This window comes from Oncorhynchus masou, chromosome 27, assembly GCF_036934945.1.
Source record: "Oncorhynchus masou masou isolate Uvic2021 chromosome 27, UVic_Omas_1.1, whole genome shotgun sequence".
In the NCBI taxonomy this organism is placed as follows: Eukaryota; Metazoa; Chordata; class Actinopteri; order Salmoniformes; family Salmonidae; genus Oncorhynchus; species Oncorhynchus masou.
This window is the reverse complement of record NC_088238.1, coordinates 46,817,048-46,834,984: the sequence shown is the minus strand read 5'-3', so window position 1 is coordinate 46,834,984 and position 17,937 is coordinate 46,817,048. Positions and strand designations below refer to the sequence as shown.

General features: G+C 40.9%; 1 protein-coding gene across 1 annotated transcript in view; it reads left to right on the top strand.

The window, feature by feature from the left end:
- LOC135515515 (phospholipid-transporting ATPase ABCA1-like) overlaps positions 1-17,937 on the top strand; it is a 257,293-nt gene that overhangs the window by 133,024 nt on the left and 106,332 nt on the right. Inside the window, exons 28-30 of the mRNA XM_064939137.1 lie at positions 5,275-5,402; positions 11,743-11,844; positions 13,536-13,725. Of these exons, the coding sequence (XP_064795209.1) occupies positions 5,275-5,402; positions 11,743-11,844; positions 13,536-13,725 (420 nt within the window). The remainder of the gene's footprint in view (positions 1-5,274; positions 5,403-11,742; positions 11,845-13,535; positions 13,726-17,937) is intronic.

Sequence of the window (17,937 nt, the reverse complement as noted above, 5' to 3'; positions counted from 1 at the left end):
GGGCAAATCAAAGAATTTCAACATTGGGCACCCTCAAGACACGTTTGGTACACTAAATAGTTAATGTATAAATTGAACACTGACGGGAGTTTGTGGCAAAGTGTACAGATATTTAGTCACACGTTTGTGTGGTATGCCAAACAATTGGTATTAACTTTACACTTCAGTCATTGTAAAAACAAATAAATATTGAATGCGGGAAACCAGGCCCATGACACAACAACTTTTACCCACAAAGAAAGGAGTCTCTACTTCCTTATATAATTGTAAACTCATATTACATCGACAATTTCATTGAAAAGTGAATTCTGTCAATTTACAAGGTAGCATACAGGCAATTGAAAGAACATAGTCTGTGTTTTATAATCTCCTACGACATTGACCTTCCAGTCGCTTTGTTCTACAGTTTCTCTATTTTCCTGTGATTCACTAGTCGGTTAATTGATGAGCTGAGCTGCACTCGGTGACTTCCTCTCAGATATGTAACCAATGGTAACAAGGTTACATCTACTTAAGTTGGTACATAAAATAGCTTTCTGTGGTGTTCTGAAATGTTCCATCAATTGCTAACTAACTCTTATTAGTGATCAAATTAGCCTGTGTATTGCAGTGAGTCTTTGTTATTAGCTGAATTAGTCTCATTTATTATCGTTGTTGTTATTTCCGGTCAATTAACCTTGTTTATAATTTAAAGGCCAACATTGTATATTGTATAATGTGGAAGATTCAGAATTTAGCAGACATTCTTATCCAGAGCAACTTATGGTTAGTGAATCCATCATAACATAGCTAGGTGAGACAACGGCCTTGTCCGAAATCTGTCTTGCCTACTACTTACTTAAACTACATACTGTGTACTAATCGTAATACGTACTATTTAGAATGTACTGTTTAGTAAAAACTAATACAGCAAACTACAAGTATCAGCATACTAGTCTCATCCTACTGAGAATGTGTCATCTAATACACAGTTGTGTTGATTCCCTCCATACCTTCATTTTGGTACAGAGCTCCTCTCAGCTGATTATCAGCTGTGGTCAGATACACGTGGCTCTCAAAAGACAACTCTCTTCCTCAATAGTGTGCAACAAATTCTACTAGATGAAAATTAGAAATGACTATGACATCCTGGCATTTAAAGCATAATACATTTTATAAATTTCACATACTATAAAACTTTTCTTTTCACATGCCCAAAATGCCTACTATTTAGAACGCTAGTATGGGTATTTGGACACGACCAATGACATATCACAGTCATAGTAAGTAAAAAATGTTCTTGATAAAAGTAGTTATAAGCCAAGTCAGTGTTGGCAAGAAAGACAAGTGTGAGTGGTAGGGTGGATTGAGAACATGTTGGCATGAATATGATGCATATCAAAATCCCTGTTGATGGCATAGAATGAAATATTACACAGTTAATAGTGTATCATATACCTCTATTGTTGATGGTCTGTTTTATGTGTAGGTCGGTGTACATTTTAGGACATATGTTACATCAGATATTTTAAGATTAGCATTTAGCATGTTGGATGCAGTTTTCTTTTGGATATCTGATGCGGCATGTGCTACCTATATATGTGCACCGCACAGACCCTGTGCTTTTCTCACGCAATTGGATAGGCAAGCTAGTAGATTCACAAAAACAAATGTTTGACCAAATACAATGCTATTTCTCTTTAAACAAATTAACAACAGACTTTCAGCATGCTTATAGAGAAGGGCACTCAACATGTACTGCACTGACACAAATGACTGATGATTGGTTGAAAGAAATTGCTAATAAGAAGCTGTACTGTTTGATTTCAATGCAGCCTTTGCTATTATTGACCCTAACCTATTGTTGAAAAAACTTGGGTGCTATGGCTTTTCAACCTCTGTCATATCGTGGATTCAGAGCTATCTATCTAATAGAACTCAAAGGGTTTTCATTAATGGAAGTGTTTCTAATGTCAAACATGTAAAGTGTGGTGTACCGCAGGGAAGCTCTCTAGGGCCTCTACTCTTTTCTATTTTTACCAATGACCTGCCACAGACATTAAACAAAGCATGTGTGTTCATGTATGCTGATGAGTCAACCATATACGCATCAGCAACCACAGCTAATGAAGTCACTGAAACCCTTAAGAAAGAGTTGCAGTCTATTTTGGAATGGGTGGCCAGTAATAAACTGGTCCTGAACATCCCTAAAACTAAGAGCATTGTATCTGGTACAAATCATTCCTTAAGTGCTAGACCTCAGCTGAATCTGGTAATGAATGGAGTGGCTGTTGAACAAGTTGAGGAGACTAAATTACTTTGGCGTTACCTTAGATTGTAAACTGTCATAGTCAAAACATATAGATTCAGTGGTTGCAAAGATGGGGAGAGGTATAGCCATAATAAAGAGATGCTCTGCTTTTTTGAAACCACACTCCTAAAAGCAAGTTCTGCGGCCTCTAGTTTTGATTATCTTGATTATTGTCCAGTCGTATGGTCCAGTGTTGCAAGGAAAGACTTAGTTAAGCTGCAGCTGGCCCAGAAGAGAGTGGCATATTTTGCTCTTAATTGTAATCAGAGGGCTGATATAAATACTATGCATGTCTCTCTTGGCAAAGAGTTGAGGAGAGACTGACTGCAACACTTCTATTTATAAGAAATATTAATGTGTTGAAAATCCCAAATTGTTTACAAAGTCAACTTACACACACACTTATCCCACCAGACATGCCACCAGGGGTCTTTTCATAGTCCCAACATCCAGAACAAATTCAAGAAAATGTACAGTAATATATAGAGCCCTTATTGCATGGAACTTCCTTCCATCTCATATTGCTCAAATAAACAGCAAACCTGGTTTCAAAAAAACGGATAAAGAAACACCTCGTGTGCCTCTCCCCTATTTGACATAGATAGTTTGTGTGTATTCATTGATATGTAGGCTACGTGTGCCTTTTTAAAATGTACTGTGTGTAGTTCTGTCCTTGAGTTGTTCTTGTCTAATGCTGTTCTGTATTATGTCATTCTCTATTATGTTTCATGTTTTGTGTGGACCCTAGGAAGAGTAGCCTCTGCTTTTGCAACAGCTAATGGGGATCCTAATTAAAAAAACAAATACCAAATATGCCAACTAGCCAGTCTGCCCTCAAATTAAATGTAATAAAATGAATCAGTTATTTTTTACAGTGAATCTGAAAACACTATAATTTCGTTTTGGTGTTTGTACCTATTTAATATTATTATCTTCCTTGTTTCACCAAATTTGAGAGTGTGATAAACTCGTGGTCTATGGAGCACATTGTGAACTTAATGACTTTTCTCTATTGTTTGGCGTGTGTTCACAGAAGAAATACTACCAGACGCCACACACAATTACATTCTGAGAGAAAGTGTGTGTGTTCGGGATTATCTCATTTAGAGGCTTTTCAGTTGTCGCAGAGTATTATTTTAGCGGCGCCCGCATTTACATAGAACTCTGAGGTAAATATAGCATTTTTCATTTGTATTGTATGAATGGGCTCCGGAAATTGCAGCATGTAATTAATTAAGTTCAGCAAACCTCTTCAGTGGAGTATCTAGCAGTACAAGTGTTTAAAGATTAAAGATATTGTCCATTCTGTCTATGACCTTTTTGTCAGCTCCAAGAATGGAAATGAAAAGGGAACATTTTACATGGAGGAGAGAAAAGGGGGGATGCTGTGGTGGCAGGAAAAGAGAACAGCGCAAAATTAATTATGCCTAAGGAGGCGGCAGTTGACGAAGCAAGTGTTTGAAAGTGTTTAATCAAACTCTTTAGACATGCAAGGCAGCCAAAACAAGTAAACGGCAAGCATTATAATTGACGAGGGTATAAAAGCATTTGGTCTCATGTCTAATTGTGTGCATCACTTTCATTGTGGATTGTAACGGAGAGGGTGGGGGTGATGATGGGGGTAGGGGTGGAGTGATGTTACTACAGTAGCGTTGGATGTTATGATTTCACCTCTCCGTGTCTTCCACACCTATGCAAGCACACGTGCACATGCAAATGCACGACACAAGACAGATGTGTGCCTGGGGTTATCTCGTACCCGCCAGCCGATTAGTATACAGTATACAAGATATGCATGTAACAGGGCGGCAGGTAGCCTAGTAGTTAGAGCGTTGGGCCAGTAACTGAAAGGTTGCTGGAAGATTCACTTGCGGCCAAGTTTCAGCCTCCTGGCAGAGGCAGCCAGGTTTTTGGCAAAATACTTGGTAAAGTTCATGATGCCGTTGACCTTAACAACTGTCCCAGGACCAGTGGAAGCCAAATAGCCCCATACCATCAAAGATCCACCACCATACTGTATAGTAGTGATGAGTTATTTTCTGCTTATGCATTGTTCTTTCCAAGGCCAAACCCACCATAGCAGATTTGTGGTAATGATACTTAGTTTGAATTGAATTGTAAGTATGTAGTCCAGTACAGCACATTCCACTCTGGATGAAAATGCATGACAAGTGAAAAGACAAATTATTATCTTTATCCCTGATCGCTCCCAGCATTTGCTAATTGGATTGCGCAATAACACTTCAATGCTTCCTCAAGGGAGCCTCAGTCAGACACATGAAACTACACCCCTTTTCTGATTCTGCGGGGAAAATGCTTCATTTGGTTGGCTGGTGAAAGTAGTATTGTAGTAGTATACCTAGTCAATTGTTTAACTGAATGCTTTCAATTGAACTGTGTCTTCCGCAGTTAACCCAACCCCTCTGAATCAGAGTGGTGCAGGGGGCTGCCTTAATTAACATACTGTACACATCATTAGCACCCAGGGAACAGTGGATTAATTACCTTGTTCAGGGGCAAAACAACAGATTTTTAACTTGTCAGCTCGGGGATTCGATCCAGCAACCTTTCGGTTACTGGTCCAACGCTCGTACCCGCCAGCCGATTAGTATACTGTATACAAGATATGCATGTAACAGGGCGGCAGGTAGTCTAGTAGTTAGAGCATTGGGCCAGTAACTGAAAGGTTGCTGGATCGAATCCCCGAGCTGACAAGGTAAAAATCTGTCATCCTGCCCCTGAACAAGGCAGTTAACCCACTGTTCCCCGGTAGTCTGTCATTGTAAATAAGAATTTGTTCTTAACTGACTTGCCTAGTTAAATAAGAAAGTTATGTGGATAGTCAGTAATTGTCATTAACTGATATTAAACACATTGTATGGCCTTCTGTAACAGTGTTTTCACAGGATAGGATACCTAAAAAAGGCATTGCCAAGGAAGTGGAATTTTGCAGCAGATTCTGATATCATGTCAATGTCACACAGGTGATTCTGCCAGCTGTCTTCGTCTGCCTGTCTCTCATCTTTTCCGTCATCATTCCCCCTTTTGCTGAGTACCCTAATCTGGAGCTGCAGCCATGGATGTACGGGCTGCCCCAAACGACATTCTACAGGTGAGCCATTGAAACGTCATGCTCTCTGACTTTACTCTGACACCTTTATCAGTACAGGTGAATATGCTGAGATTTGTATTGCATTTGTGTGAATATAGCAAACTCAGCAGAGTAACCTGAGCAGGACAGATAGAAAGAATTATAAAAAATATAAAGTCATTCTACTATGATGTTAAGAATAATGGGCATACTGTTTATCTGAATGCAGAAACCACATATGCGATGGAGGTGGATTGCTCCTAGTACCAATGTTTGGAGGGAAATTTTTGGGGGAAGACTTTGGCATATTGGAATGAATTTGACTGTCCCCAATGCCACCCTATTCTGTATATAGTGCACCAATATGGTGATATTTGGCACTGAGATTTACTGTCTTTCTGGGGGAGAGTAGAGAGCAGTGGAGATGCCTCACAAATTCCAGTGTGTTCAAACTGACTGGGTAATAATCTGGCTTCGGCCTTGACATGGCAGTACATGTCAGGATCCAATGTTTGAGCTCTGACATAATCTGTCAAAGAAATAAAGTTACATTTTTATTAATCTCATGAGGAGACCTATAGCTGCCAATTTGATGGACAGAAGATGTACATTCACTCACAGGAACACTGAGTTGAATCCCAGATGTCAAGGCATAATTAATTGTACACACTTTTAAGGATGCCATCTGAGCTCTGGTGTAGATGGTGGAATCAGTTGCATAGCTGGTTTAACAATGTTTTTTTTCATCCTTGTTTAAGTGTCACAGAAAAACACTTATATTTACAGTGTCTATATAAGGACACCCTCAATTTAAGCTGGATTTCTTTTCTGCTGAGATTGAGGTTGTCCTAATTATCGACACTATATATATTCTATACATACTGTAACATATTGGCAAGTTGGTTTTAATACTTACAGTAACACAGATTTGTTTTGAGAATTTCTTGCATTGCATTTTGGGGTTTGCTTATAAAATACATACAAATAAATAGAAGTAATGTGAAAAACACGTTGAATATTTCATAGTGTTCCCTCCTGCTGCTCATTGATATTCTACGGAGGTTTGCTTATTTTATTCAGGGGAGATCATTGTAATAGATTGATCCAGTTTGGACGGTTTAAACAGAACTATCAGGCTTCTAGCATGTTGCTATGGAAATCACAGGTATGTTTTTTTTTTACTGTCTAGAGATTCGCCTTCTTAGCATTGTCTTGTGTCTGATACCGCAATGATTCCGCCTGCACTGTCAGTTGAGGGACGAGCGACTCATAGCAGTGACTCCACCTAACTATTTAAATGGTTGCTATGGAAATTGCGGGTATATGCCTTTTTCACTGGCTAGAGTTTCACCTTCTTGGTTGAAGTTAGATTAAAGGCAGTGAGTCTTAACTGCATTTGTTACACCACATTAAATATGCAGTATTCATCAGAACAACCAGAAACTAGCCTTGGTATGTGTCACCATTAGTAAGCTGAAGTTTTTTCACTTCTCTGACATTGTCTGTGGTCAATTACTGCACATAGTCTTCCCCGTGAATTATTTTAAGACACTTCCCTTTGTGACGTCTGGAAAAGCCACAACAGGCTCGATCCTGTTCTATACAGACAGAGAGAGTATATAGTACATGCTCCAGCTGAAATAGTCAATGTCAACTAAACGTGCCCTGGAAATTTGGCAAATTCAGGTTAAAACGGCTGGTTTGAAAAGCAATTGTTATGCTCCTAATGTTTAAAATGAACATGAATAACATCATGTCTATGCGTGCAATTTAATGCAACTTCATATCCCTTAATAATGGAGTATTTGAACAGTATGGTCGAACATTGATGACACTTTTCGATTCAAACATAAACATGATTAGGCTTGTCCCATGAACAAAATATTCTTAAGACTTATTTCTTTAAAAATGTGATATCCATACAATGTGTCTCTCAGATGAGAGGGGAGTTGAAAGGAGTGAGTTGAATGTGCAATCTGATCCCTACTCCATGATATTTAAGTTAAAGTTAATCCATCTGACATGGAGAGGATGTTATACAACCAAAGTAATGATGACAAACCATTCTTTCTTCCAAGGCAGTCTTACGAGAAAGCAACCACTTTATTTTACACTCAAGGAAACACATATTTCCTGCCAGAGCATTATGCCTCTTCAATAAATAGCCATATTTTATTTCAGATAGTGGGCGTCGGCTACATTAGTATTACAACACTCAGATCTGCATTATTTGTTCTAATTCATTGCATCTAAATTGACTATTACTACTACTGTAAGAGTTTCTCTTTCAGTACATAAACCAAGATTAACCTAAGATTAGTTCTAGTGTGTCTCTGTGTTCATTCTGTCCCCCCAATAGTCTTGTTACCTTGAATAATTGTTCATCCCAGTTTGTGTCCCAAATCACACCCTATTCCAAATATAGTGTACTGCCCTTGTCAAAAATAGATCACTGTAAGGGAATAGGGTGTTATTTGGGACATATTCCCAACTATCATTAATGGTAAAACAGATGGCTGAGCATAATCCATTTTTGCAATCAACCACTTCGATTTCTCTCCTCGCTTATGGCGGAGGAAATTATATACTTTAGACTGACCTTCATGAGAGATAAATGAGCCTATAAACGTTGTACTAATCCCATTGGCCAGCAGTGACCACGCTGGACCCTAGTTATGATCTTTATGAAATGCTGTGTTTTTAGAGCCAAGATAAAGAGCAGAGTTTGTGCATACATTGATTTGTAAACGGTCTCTTTTCCCTCCAGGCACAAAAGTACCGTAGAGTGCTCTGATGGAAACAAACAGATGGAGCATACTGTATGCACACGTGCACACACACACCAAACATATATACACACACACACACACGCGCGCGCACACGCACGCACGCACACACACACACACACACATCAGAGTTTATGTTATGTTGACATCTGCTCCATTCAGAATGCCAAGAGCTTTTCTAATCCATACCTGCTAAATGGTATGTTTCCATTTGTAAATGTAATGTTCTCAACAAAATGACAGTGCCCCCTAAAATTATTACTCTGTCATCCTTCATTACACTAATCACGGTTGCTGGGTATCTTGCACTACTTTAAATAAAAATAATACAATATACACTCCTGTTGATCTAATTTCCTTTTGGCCAATTTCTCTCTCTAGTGATGGAAATACTGTAAATATACCCATCCTCCTAATCTTAGTTGATTCAGTGAGCCAAGCCCTTAGTGACCTAATCAAATCCCGATTACAGTATCTAGTCCTGTAACCAAAGTTCCACCAGGATAGAACTAATGATGCCGAAGGAGATGGCTGCCATTTTACCCTCCCGTAACTAATTGTGCTATTGTGTATGTTTTTTCGCGTTATTTGTAACTTATTTTGTACATAATGTTTCTGCCACCGTGCCTGATGACCAAAAAGAGCTTCTTGATATCAGGGCAGCGATTACTCACCACGTACTGGAGGAATTCTTCTTTCGACAAGTTGGATGGGAAGGATTTACTTCGGACGCCGACATGGCCCTCATCCCTGTCATTTGCAGGAGGAAAAGACAGAGATAAGGTGGATGACGGTCCGGGTGCCTTGTAAGGATCCATCGCCGAGAGGGTGATCTACCTTTACCATCGGTCCTGTTAGCCAACGTACAATCAATTGATAATAAAATAAACTAACTACGAGCACATATATACCCTACCAACGGGACATTAAAAATTGTAATATATTATGTTTCACCGAGTTGTGGCTGAACGACGACATGATTAACATATAGCTGGCGGGTGTTAAGCTTTTTCATCAGGATAGAACAGCAGCCTCTGGTAAGATGGCCTGTGTATATTTGTAAACAACAACTGGTGCATGAAATCTAAGGAAGTCCAAAGGTTTTGCTCGCCTGAGCAAGAGTATCTCATGATAAGCTGTAGTCTACACTATCTACCAAGAGAATTTACATCTATATTTTTCGTAGCTGTCCATATACCACCGCAGGCCGAGGCTGGCACTAAGACCGCACTCAATGAGCTGTATACGGCCATAAGCAAACAGGAAAATGCTCCTAGTGGCTGGGGACTTTAATGCAGGGAAACTCAAATCTGTTTTACCTAATCTCTACCAGCATGTTAAATGTACAACCAGAGGGAAAAAACTCTAGACCACCTTTATTCCACACACAGAGATGCATACAAAGCTCTCTCTCACCCTCCATTTGGCAAATATGACCATAATTCTATCCCTCTGATTCCTGCTTACAAACTAAATCTAAAGCAGGAAGCACCAGTGACTCGGTCAATAAGAAAGTGGTCAGATGAAGAAGATGCTAAGCTACAGGACTGTTTTGATAGCACAGACTGGAATAGGTTCTGGGATTCATCCAATGGCATTTAGGAGTATACCACCTCAGTCATCGGCTTCATCAATAGGTGCATCGACGACGTTGTCCCCACAGTGACAGTACGTACGTATCCCAATCAGAAGCCATGGATTACAGGCAACATCTGCACTGAGCTAAAGGGTAGAGATGCCATTTTTAAAGAGCGGGACTCTAACCCGGAAGCTTATAATAAATCCTGCTATACCCTCCGACAAACCGTCAAACAGGCAAAGCATCAATACAGGACTAATCAATACAGGACTAAGATTGAATTGTACTACACCAGCCTCAACGCTCATTGGATGTGGCATGGCTTGCAAACTATTACAGATTACAAAGGGAAGCACAGCCGCGAGCTGCCCAGTGACACAAACCTACCAGATGAGCTAATTTACTTCTATGCTCGCATTGAGGCAAGCAACATGCATGAGAGCACTAGCTGTTCTGGACGACTGTGTGATCATGCTCTCCATAGCCGATGATAGTAAGACCTTGAAACAGGTCAACATTCACAAGGCCGCAGTGCCAAATGTATTACCAGGACGTGTACACCGAGCATGCGCTGACCAACTGGCAAGTGTCTTCACTGACATTTTCAACCAGTCCCTGACTGAGTCTGTAATACCAACAGGTTTCAAGCAGACCACCATAGTGCCTGTGGTCAAGAACAATAAGGTAACCTGTTTAAATAACTACAGCCCAGCTTTCATCACCATAGTGCCCTCAAAGCACTAAGTTAAGGACCCTGGGACTAAACATCTCCCTCTGCAACTGGATCCTGGACTTCCTGGTTGTCCGCCCCCAGGTGGTAAGGGTAGGGAACAACACACCCGCCACACTGATCCTTAACAAGAGGGCCCCTCATGGGTGGGTGCTCAGTCCCCTCCTGTACTCCCTGTGGAACAGGTTGAGAGCTTCAAGTTCCTTGGTGTCCACATCACCAACAAACTATCATGGTCCAAACACACTGACAGTCATGAAGAGGGCACGACAAAGACTATTCCCCCTCAGGAGACTGAAAAGATTTGACATGGGTCCTCAGATCCTCAAAAGGTTCTACGGCTGCACCATCGAGAGCATCCTGGCTAGTTGCGTCACTGCCTGGTATGGCAACTGCTCAGCCTCCGACCACAAGGCACTACAGAGGGTAGTGCGTACGGTCAAGTACATCACTGGGGCCAAGCTTCCTGCCATCCAGGGCCGCTATACCAGGCGGTGTCAGAGGAAGGCCCTAAAAATTGCCAGACTCCAACCACCCTAGTCATTGACTGTTCTCTCTGCTACCGCATGGAAAGCGGTACCGGAGCGCTAAGTCTAGGTCTAACAGGCTTTGTATTCTACCCACAAGCCATAAGACTCCTGAACAGCTAATCAAAGGGCTAACCAGACCCCTCTTTTACGCTGCTGCTACTCTCTGTTTATAATCAATGCATAGTCACTTTAACTCTACATGTACATATTACCTCGACTAACCGGTGCCCCCGCACATTGACTCTTTACCACCACCCCCTGTATATAGCCTCGCTTGTTATTTTACTGCTGCTGTTTAATTATTTGTTTCTTTTATTTTCTATTTTTCACTTATCTGTTTTTTTACTTAACACTCATTGTTGGTTAAGGGCTTGTAAACATTTCACGGTAAAGTCTACACCTGTTGTAATCGGCGCATGTGACAAATACATTTTGATTTGACTTGGTCAGGGCATGATCCAACTGCTTTGAGCATGGACTGCCTGACATTCGGCTCTTACAGCCACAATGCTTCATTTTGCTTTTCAGTCAACGGCAGACCCACCACTTGGTTCCTTATCAAGCTGAGACGTGGGATCGGAGAAATTTTTGTTATCGTGGGGACTGGAGATGTTTTATTTGTCCAAGATGGAGGGCAATTAAAAGATTAGATGATTGCTTTGGAATATGTTGATAATTAGCCCTCCTGTAAGGCATAGTGTTAGAGTCTAACTAACAAGGTCCAATTTCATTACAGCAATGATGGACCGCCAAATAATACAGAGGTTGCTCAAGTGGTGGACTCTTTGGTGAATAATCCTGGGTTTGGGACTCGCTGCATGGCTAACAACCCTATACCGTGAGTATGACCAGCGGCCATTTTGACACACCTCTCCCTCCCTCCATGTTATTACTGCATATGTTTTGTTTGCAGTGTTTCTCCTGTTTCATATGTTCTTGCACATAATGGCAATAACTAGATTGTCCATAAAGTTCTCCAAGTGAAGCAAGCCGCCCAATATCTGTTCATTTTGAACAGTGGAGAAGGGTGCAAAGCACATAATCAAATTTGATAAAGTCTTGATCAAGTGTTTATTGGTTGAAGGCCATGTAGGCCCAAATCGTCCTCTAGCTAGCCCAGACCCCCCCCCCTGCATTTCTGGAGATGGAAATGGAAAGGGAGATTCAATTGGATATGGTTACCCTCTGATATGCTTGGTGCAAATGTCCCCACATTGTCTACATTAGTTTATTATGTTTATTTTTGCAGGGACAATGCACATGAATCCAAATTTCAGTAAAAGTTCATGTTTTAGCGATCTGGAAAATTTTCGAACATAGTCCCTGGGCAGGTTATTAAAAACACTTAAAAAGACAATGCAGACAGACAATAAGTGCATACAGAGCAACATGTGACAAGCAACACTTAGCACGTGGACAGATACTCGTATCCAATTATTTCAGATCTCAAAAGTGCATACAGGGTAGGGGTAAGTGTCAATATGGAATTGGGCAAACATTTCCCCTATTGGCACATTGTTTACCTCAATAAATCGATTCAAAATTTGTTTTCACCAAATCTGAAGCTGAACCTGGTCGATTTGGAAACATTTTTGTTTTGATAAAATCTGAAGTTGCGTATCTCATGCAGGATAATTCCTCGAGAGACTACATTCCGTTTTATTGTTACATGTTCTAACACAATATCCATGCAGTGAAGAAAACCATCGAATAAATCCTAAATATTGATTGCGTACAACCGAAGGCATATACACGGTATCGTACAGTATATGGTTGAGATGAAATAATACACGTTTACGGCATCATTCTAAGTTATTTAGCACAATTTATTTGATATATTCATTCGTTCGTTCTGGGGTTCTCGGAGGTGAGTGTTTTTTGGGATTGTGCAGATTAATATTGTCAATAGTAAGTGAACCTGATATCCCATAACTGCTCCATCTCCTCTCTGTCAAGCCCGATCATGTTCAACATGCTTTATCAAGCTGTTCTGCTTCCCCAACTCTTCAGCTGGCGCACTAACAACACTTACCGTGCCTCCCTGTTTTAGATAAGGAGACTTCTATGCTGTAGTTGTGTTGATAACGTCATTTGTCATCTACCGTTGCTGACGAATGAAAAACTCTCATCTCCAAAACAGAAATGTTTCAGTAAATTGAAAAAAATAATGCATATTTTCCCATTAACGAGCATACAGTGAAACTTTTATGGACCTTCAGGAGCTATTTTCCTAGAGTCATGGAATGTTCAGAGTACATTGAGTGGAGTGACTGCGGCCAATACAAAATAAAAAGGTTTTCCTTAGAGAGCGACGCTATGTTTAAAAAGAGCTAGACCTAAACAGGTATTCTAAAACTGTGTAAGTAGGTGTACTTTATACATGCTTGAATTTGAATGTTATGTCTTTCTGATGATAACTGTTGAGAAATCCCCTGCCAAGGCATGGTATTTCCTATTTTGATTCTCATGGTTAGTCATCTTCATCATCATCTTCATCACCATCATCACCACCCACCCCCCTTTCTCCAGGAATCTCCCGTGTGTCCCCATTGATTCTAAATGGACCACTCCCTCAGTGGAACCCTCTATCAACAACATCTTAATCAACGGGACCTGGAGCATGGCCAACCCTTCCCCTAACTGCCAGTGCAGCACTCCTCAAAAGACTATCATGCTGCCAGATTGCCCACCTGGAGCCGGGGGGCTGCCTCCCTCTCAGGTTAGTCCACAATCTGTCAACCCCAGGTCTGCTTGTAACATAATGGTTTCCTATAGAAATACTTGACCTCTGGCCTGAAATGTGTGTTCAATCTGGCAACCTGTGTTGGACCTGAAGACTTGTGTGGGCACCCTGAACTAATGCTTAAGCTTTAGTTCTGCCAGCTAAAAGAGCAGGCTTTGAACCCCAGATGGTCAAATTGGTGCAGTGACCCAGGTGCAGTGAGGGGGAGGTCAAAGGAGGGTGAAGTGTAACATAGTTGATTCAGTGTGCGCTGTATCTACAGTCCTGCAATGGCAATGTAGGTGTCTAAAAGTTATCTTCTTCGCCTCTAAAGTTTTAATTGTGAAAGCATGTTTACCAAAGTATCCCCTTACAATGGGTAATACTTATTGCATGCTATACTTTACTCTATATCCCCACCATGATGGATCCACCTTACAAATCAATCCATCCAATTTAATTAATGGATCCAGAACCAGGATATTTATATTCCTCACCCACATGCTCCAACAAAATGAACAAAAGAGAAAAAAGACAAAGGAAAATAGTAAACAGCAATGCAAAAAAAAAAAAGTCATCAAGGACAACAACAATCGTAATAGCAAGGCCAACTGAATTGGTTTGAGTGCGTGTATGTATTTACATGTGCGTATGTGTTTGAATGAGTGTGTGTGTATATGCATGTGTACATGCATACAAACACCTGTATGGCATCAGCCTCAGGCAAACAAGCATTAGATGTAACAACGTTGCCACTCAGTTTTATTCAAATGTACTTTTTCTATTGTTTTATTTTGACTTTATTTTTTGACCATCATTCTATGCCCCACCCAGCAGCTCCACTCCCACTTGTCTCCAATTCCACATCCCAACCCTCAGCTCCCCTCAGCCCATTCCACCTATCCCTGCTGGCCACCCTCTTTGAATTTCTACACACCATATATCTTTCAATTGTGCTATGACGTTTAACAAATTGAATCTATCTAATCGAACAGAATCCATATCAAAAAACATTGACTTGAATAGGAAATACCATTCTAATACTCCAATACCTTGAATGATATTGAAAACGATACAAAATTGATGGACGGGAACTGGTGCATTCTAGCTTTTAGTGGAAATGGCTTTTGGTGTTTACACAAGGTGTGTTCTCAGTGGGTGAATTCTGGATTATTATTGAAGGTATGTGAGATGAAAGAGAGAGAGAGAGAGATGAGAGTCTGAGTGAGCCAAGTGATCTTGGTAATGTACCCACCATAGACTGATAGATAAAAGTCCAATAATAGAGGGAAATAGATAGATAGACGTAATGCTTTTTGTTACTTTCTAGGGTGGTTCATGCTTGGCTTGTTAACAATCATTCATGTCTTGAGATGAGCATTTTCTGTTCTATTGGGTTTCAGGAAATAAACAAAGTTATAAGAAAATATGTTGCCTCTAGCAACAGGTTGAATTGAAATGACAAACACCAGTTAATTAAATTAGGCTTGATTTAAAGAAGTCAATGAAATCACTCCTGGTTATACTTACGCACACAAGTTATAATAACCTATAAAGCTTTGCCGCAAACGATCAAAACCACTAAAAGCAACATTTTGTTATACAGTACCCAGTGATTTTAATTGACTGATTATTTGACTTTTTTCCCTGGTGGCTTAGGAACATGTGAATCGAAAGTCAATATCCCACATTTGCAAACAAAAACTAAAACCAATTCTTTCAGTCATGCTTTTCAAGACACAATCATCGACAGATAAACACTCTGGATGTGACAGACATGACCTTCACGTGATTCTGGGACTTTGTATTGCCAGCTACATCATGTGCCTGTCCATATACCAGCTGGGAGAGATACTATGTACTCCTTGAGAGGGAGCATCAACACCGTACTGGTGAGGAGGTTCTGGTGGTTGATTTGATGTGAGGTTACAGCCGGTGTTGAGTGGTCGACATAGTTCATCACCCACCTGGATGGTAAATTCAGTTGATCAAATCAGAAAATAGGGGTGAGAAATCAAATACGGTAGATGTATGAAATGACATCAACCATGACAGAGGTGTAAGGAGTGACACTTTAAGCCAGCAGCGCTAAGCGAAGGCGTGGTGCCAACGCGTTGGCTTTTCGACAGCGACTGTTCCTCAGTTTATTCCTCTTTTTTTCCCCTCAGTGGAAGTTAAATGTCAGAGAGACAGATGTAGTACTTACCCAGTTTGCAAACAAGTATCCAAAAGCACAGTCTGAGAAATATGAGATCATTTGGTTCTCTGTAGCTGTTGTGGGAGGTGAGTTTTTATTCTGCTTGGAATCTTGTTCTGAAGTACCGCATCATCTTGGAATGAAAATTGAGATGTTTGACTGTAAAAGCCTCATTCTTGTAAGATGGCTAATTGGGATGTTTGACAAAGTCTTGGCAGAGGAACTGTTGGCTTTTCAGGAGAAAAAACAAGAAACTATTTCACGTATATTTCCTTAAACAGATATTTTATTGTCCTTGCTTCATTATAATCTACTGCCGGACACCACACACACATCTATGTGGTGGAAAAGTGACAGGTTCTTTTGGAACTGGGCTGAGCAGGCAGAGTGAAGTAGAGACTAAACAACAGTTTTAAACGAAACAACATATTTAAGAGGACATGTGAGATGTACCCAACCTGAGCCACATGTTCCATTCCACAGTTTGCTTTTAGCCAATGCATAGTTTAAAATACCAATATCATCAAACCAGACAGAAAGGGGCACAGGAAGTGGCCCTGGAGACATGTCTATTTTCTCAGGTTCTCCACAGCTCAAACAACTACGTTATCCACGTGCTCTCAACAAACAATACCATTAGCTCTCTGCACACCAGGTTCCCCCATGCCTCCGGACTGCATTCACTTCCTGTGGGCGGACGCCTAGAACATAAAAAAGAGGGGGGTTTAAACACACACATTGAAATGTCATAATCAGCTCAATTGTACAATGCAAATGCTTGATGCATTAACTGAATGAATGGGAAATAAGTCACACCTGTGACACACACATACACATATTCTTACACACACACAAACACACACACACCAAAAAGCTGGAAGCGGCACATGGCAAGCGGCACAGAGCAGGCCCTTGAAGCAGGTTAGGGGTTAAATGCCTTGCTGAAAGTGTGCATTATGTATGCATACAGTGTGTGTGTGTGTGTGTGTGTGTGTGTGTGTGTGTGTGTGTGTGTGTGTGTGTGTGTGTGTGTGTGTGTGTGTGTGTGTGTGTGTGTGTGTGTGTGTGTGTGTGTGTGAGCACTGTATGTGTATACACATGCTTGCTGAGCCCTCTCAGACAGACAGTAAGAGGCCTTTGAAAGCCAATGACTTCCCCTACCCGGAGCACATGCTGTTTTGCGAAACGACTCCTTGAGATGATGCTCTGCTCATCCCCAGACCTCATTTCTTCCCCCTCCTTCCAAAAGCTCCTTTATAGAGATGGACTGGACTATCACATGACGTCTGCCCTTGCCGGATATGTAATGCCTCGTTGAGCTTGTGCGCAAGCCTCGCTGTGCCCCCTCCCTCTTGTGACAAGCCAGACAAGACGGGGCCGTTTTGAAGTGAGGGTTGGAGAACAGGTATTATGGGATGGGGATGCTTGCCGAGACAGTTGGACAAAAAGAGTACAATTTCCGTGACCTGTCTTATTCTGACACCTGGATGTTCCGGATCTCGACAAGGCTGTCAAGGTGTCCCATTAAAAGGTGCTGTTGGATACATGAGGTTTTTTTTCACGGCAGTCAGTGTCTCTCTCTCTCTCCATTGTCTATTATTTCCCTCCTTTCTTTAAAATCACATACATTTTATTTGAATGTCTCTTTGTGCCACCCAACCCCGCACACATACAAACTGACGCACCCTATGTACACACACACACACCACACCCGGACAGACAACAGACACTGCACACACACGAACGGACACACTGCACACACTTCATTTATTAAACAATGAGTGCTATAGATTGCTTACCTGTGCTCCATGGTCCTGTAAAGGGGGGGCTTGAATTGATGTGGCTCTTTGGCCGAACCACCAACCGAAAACCAGAACATTGGGAGAATATATTCCCTTTGACCTAAAAAAAAAGAAGCTAGTATTGAATTAATCATGACATGACGTACAGGCTTTGGAGTAGATTTCTTTTATCTTTTATCCTTGCTATCCTCCCAATATGTCCTTGAAAAA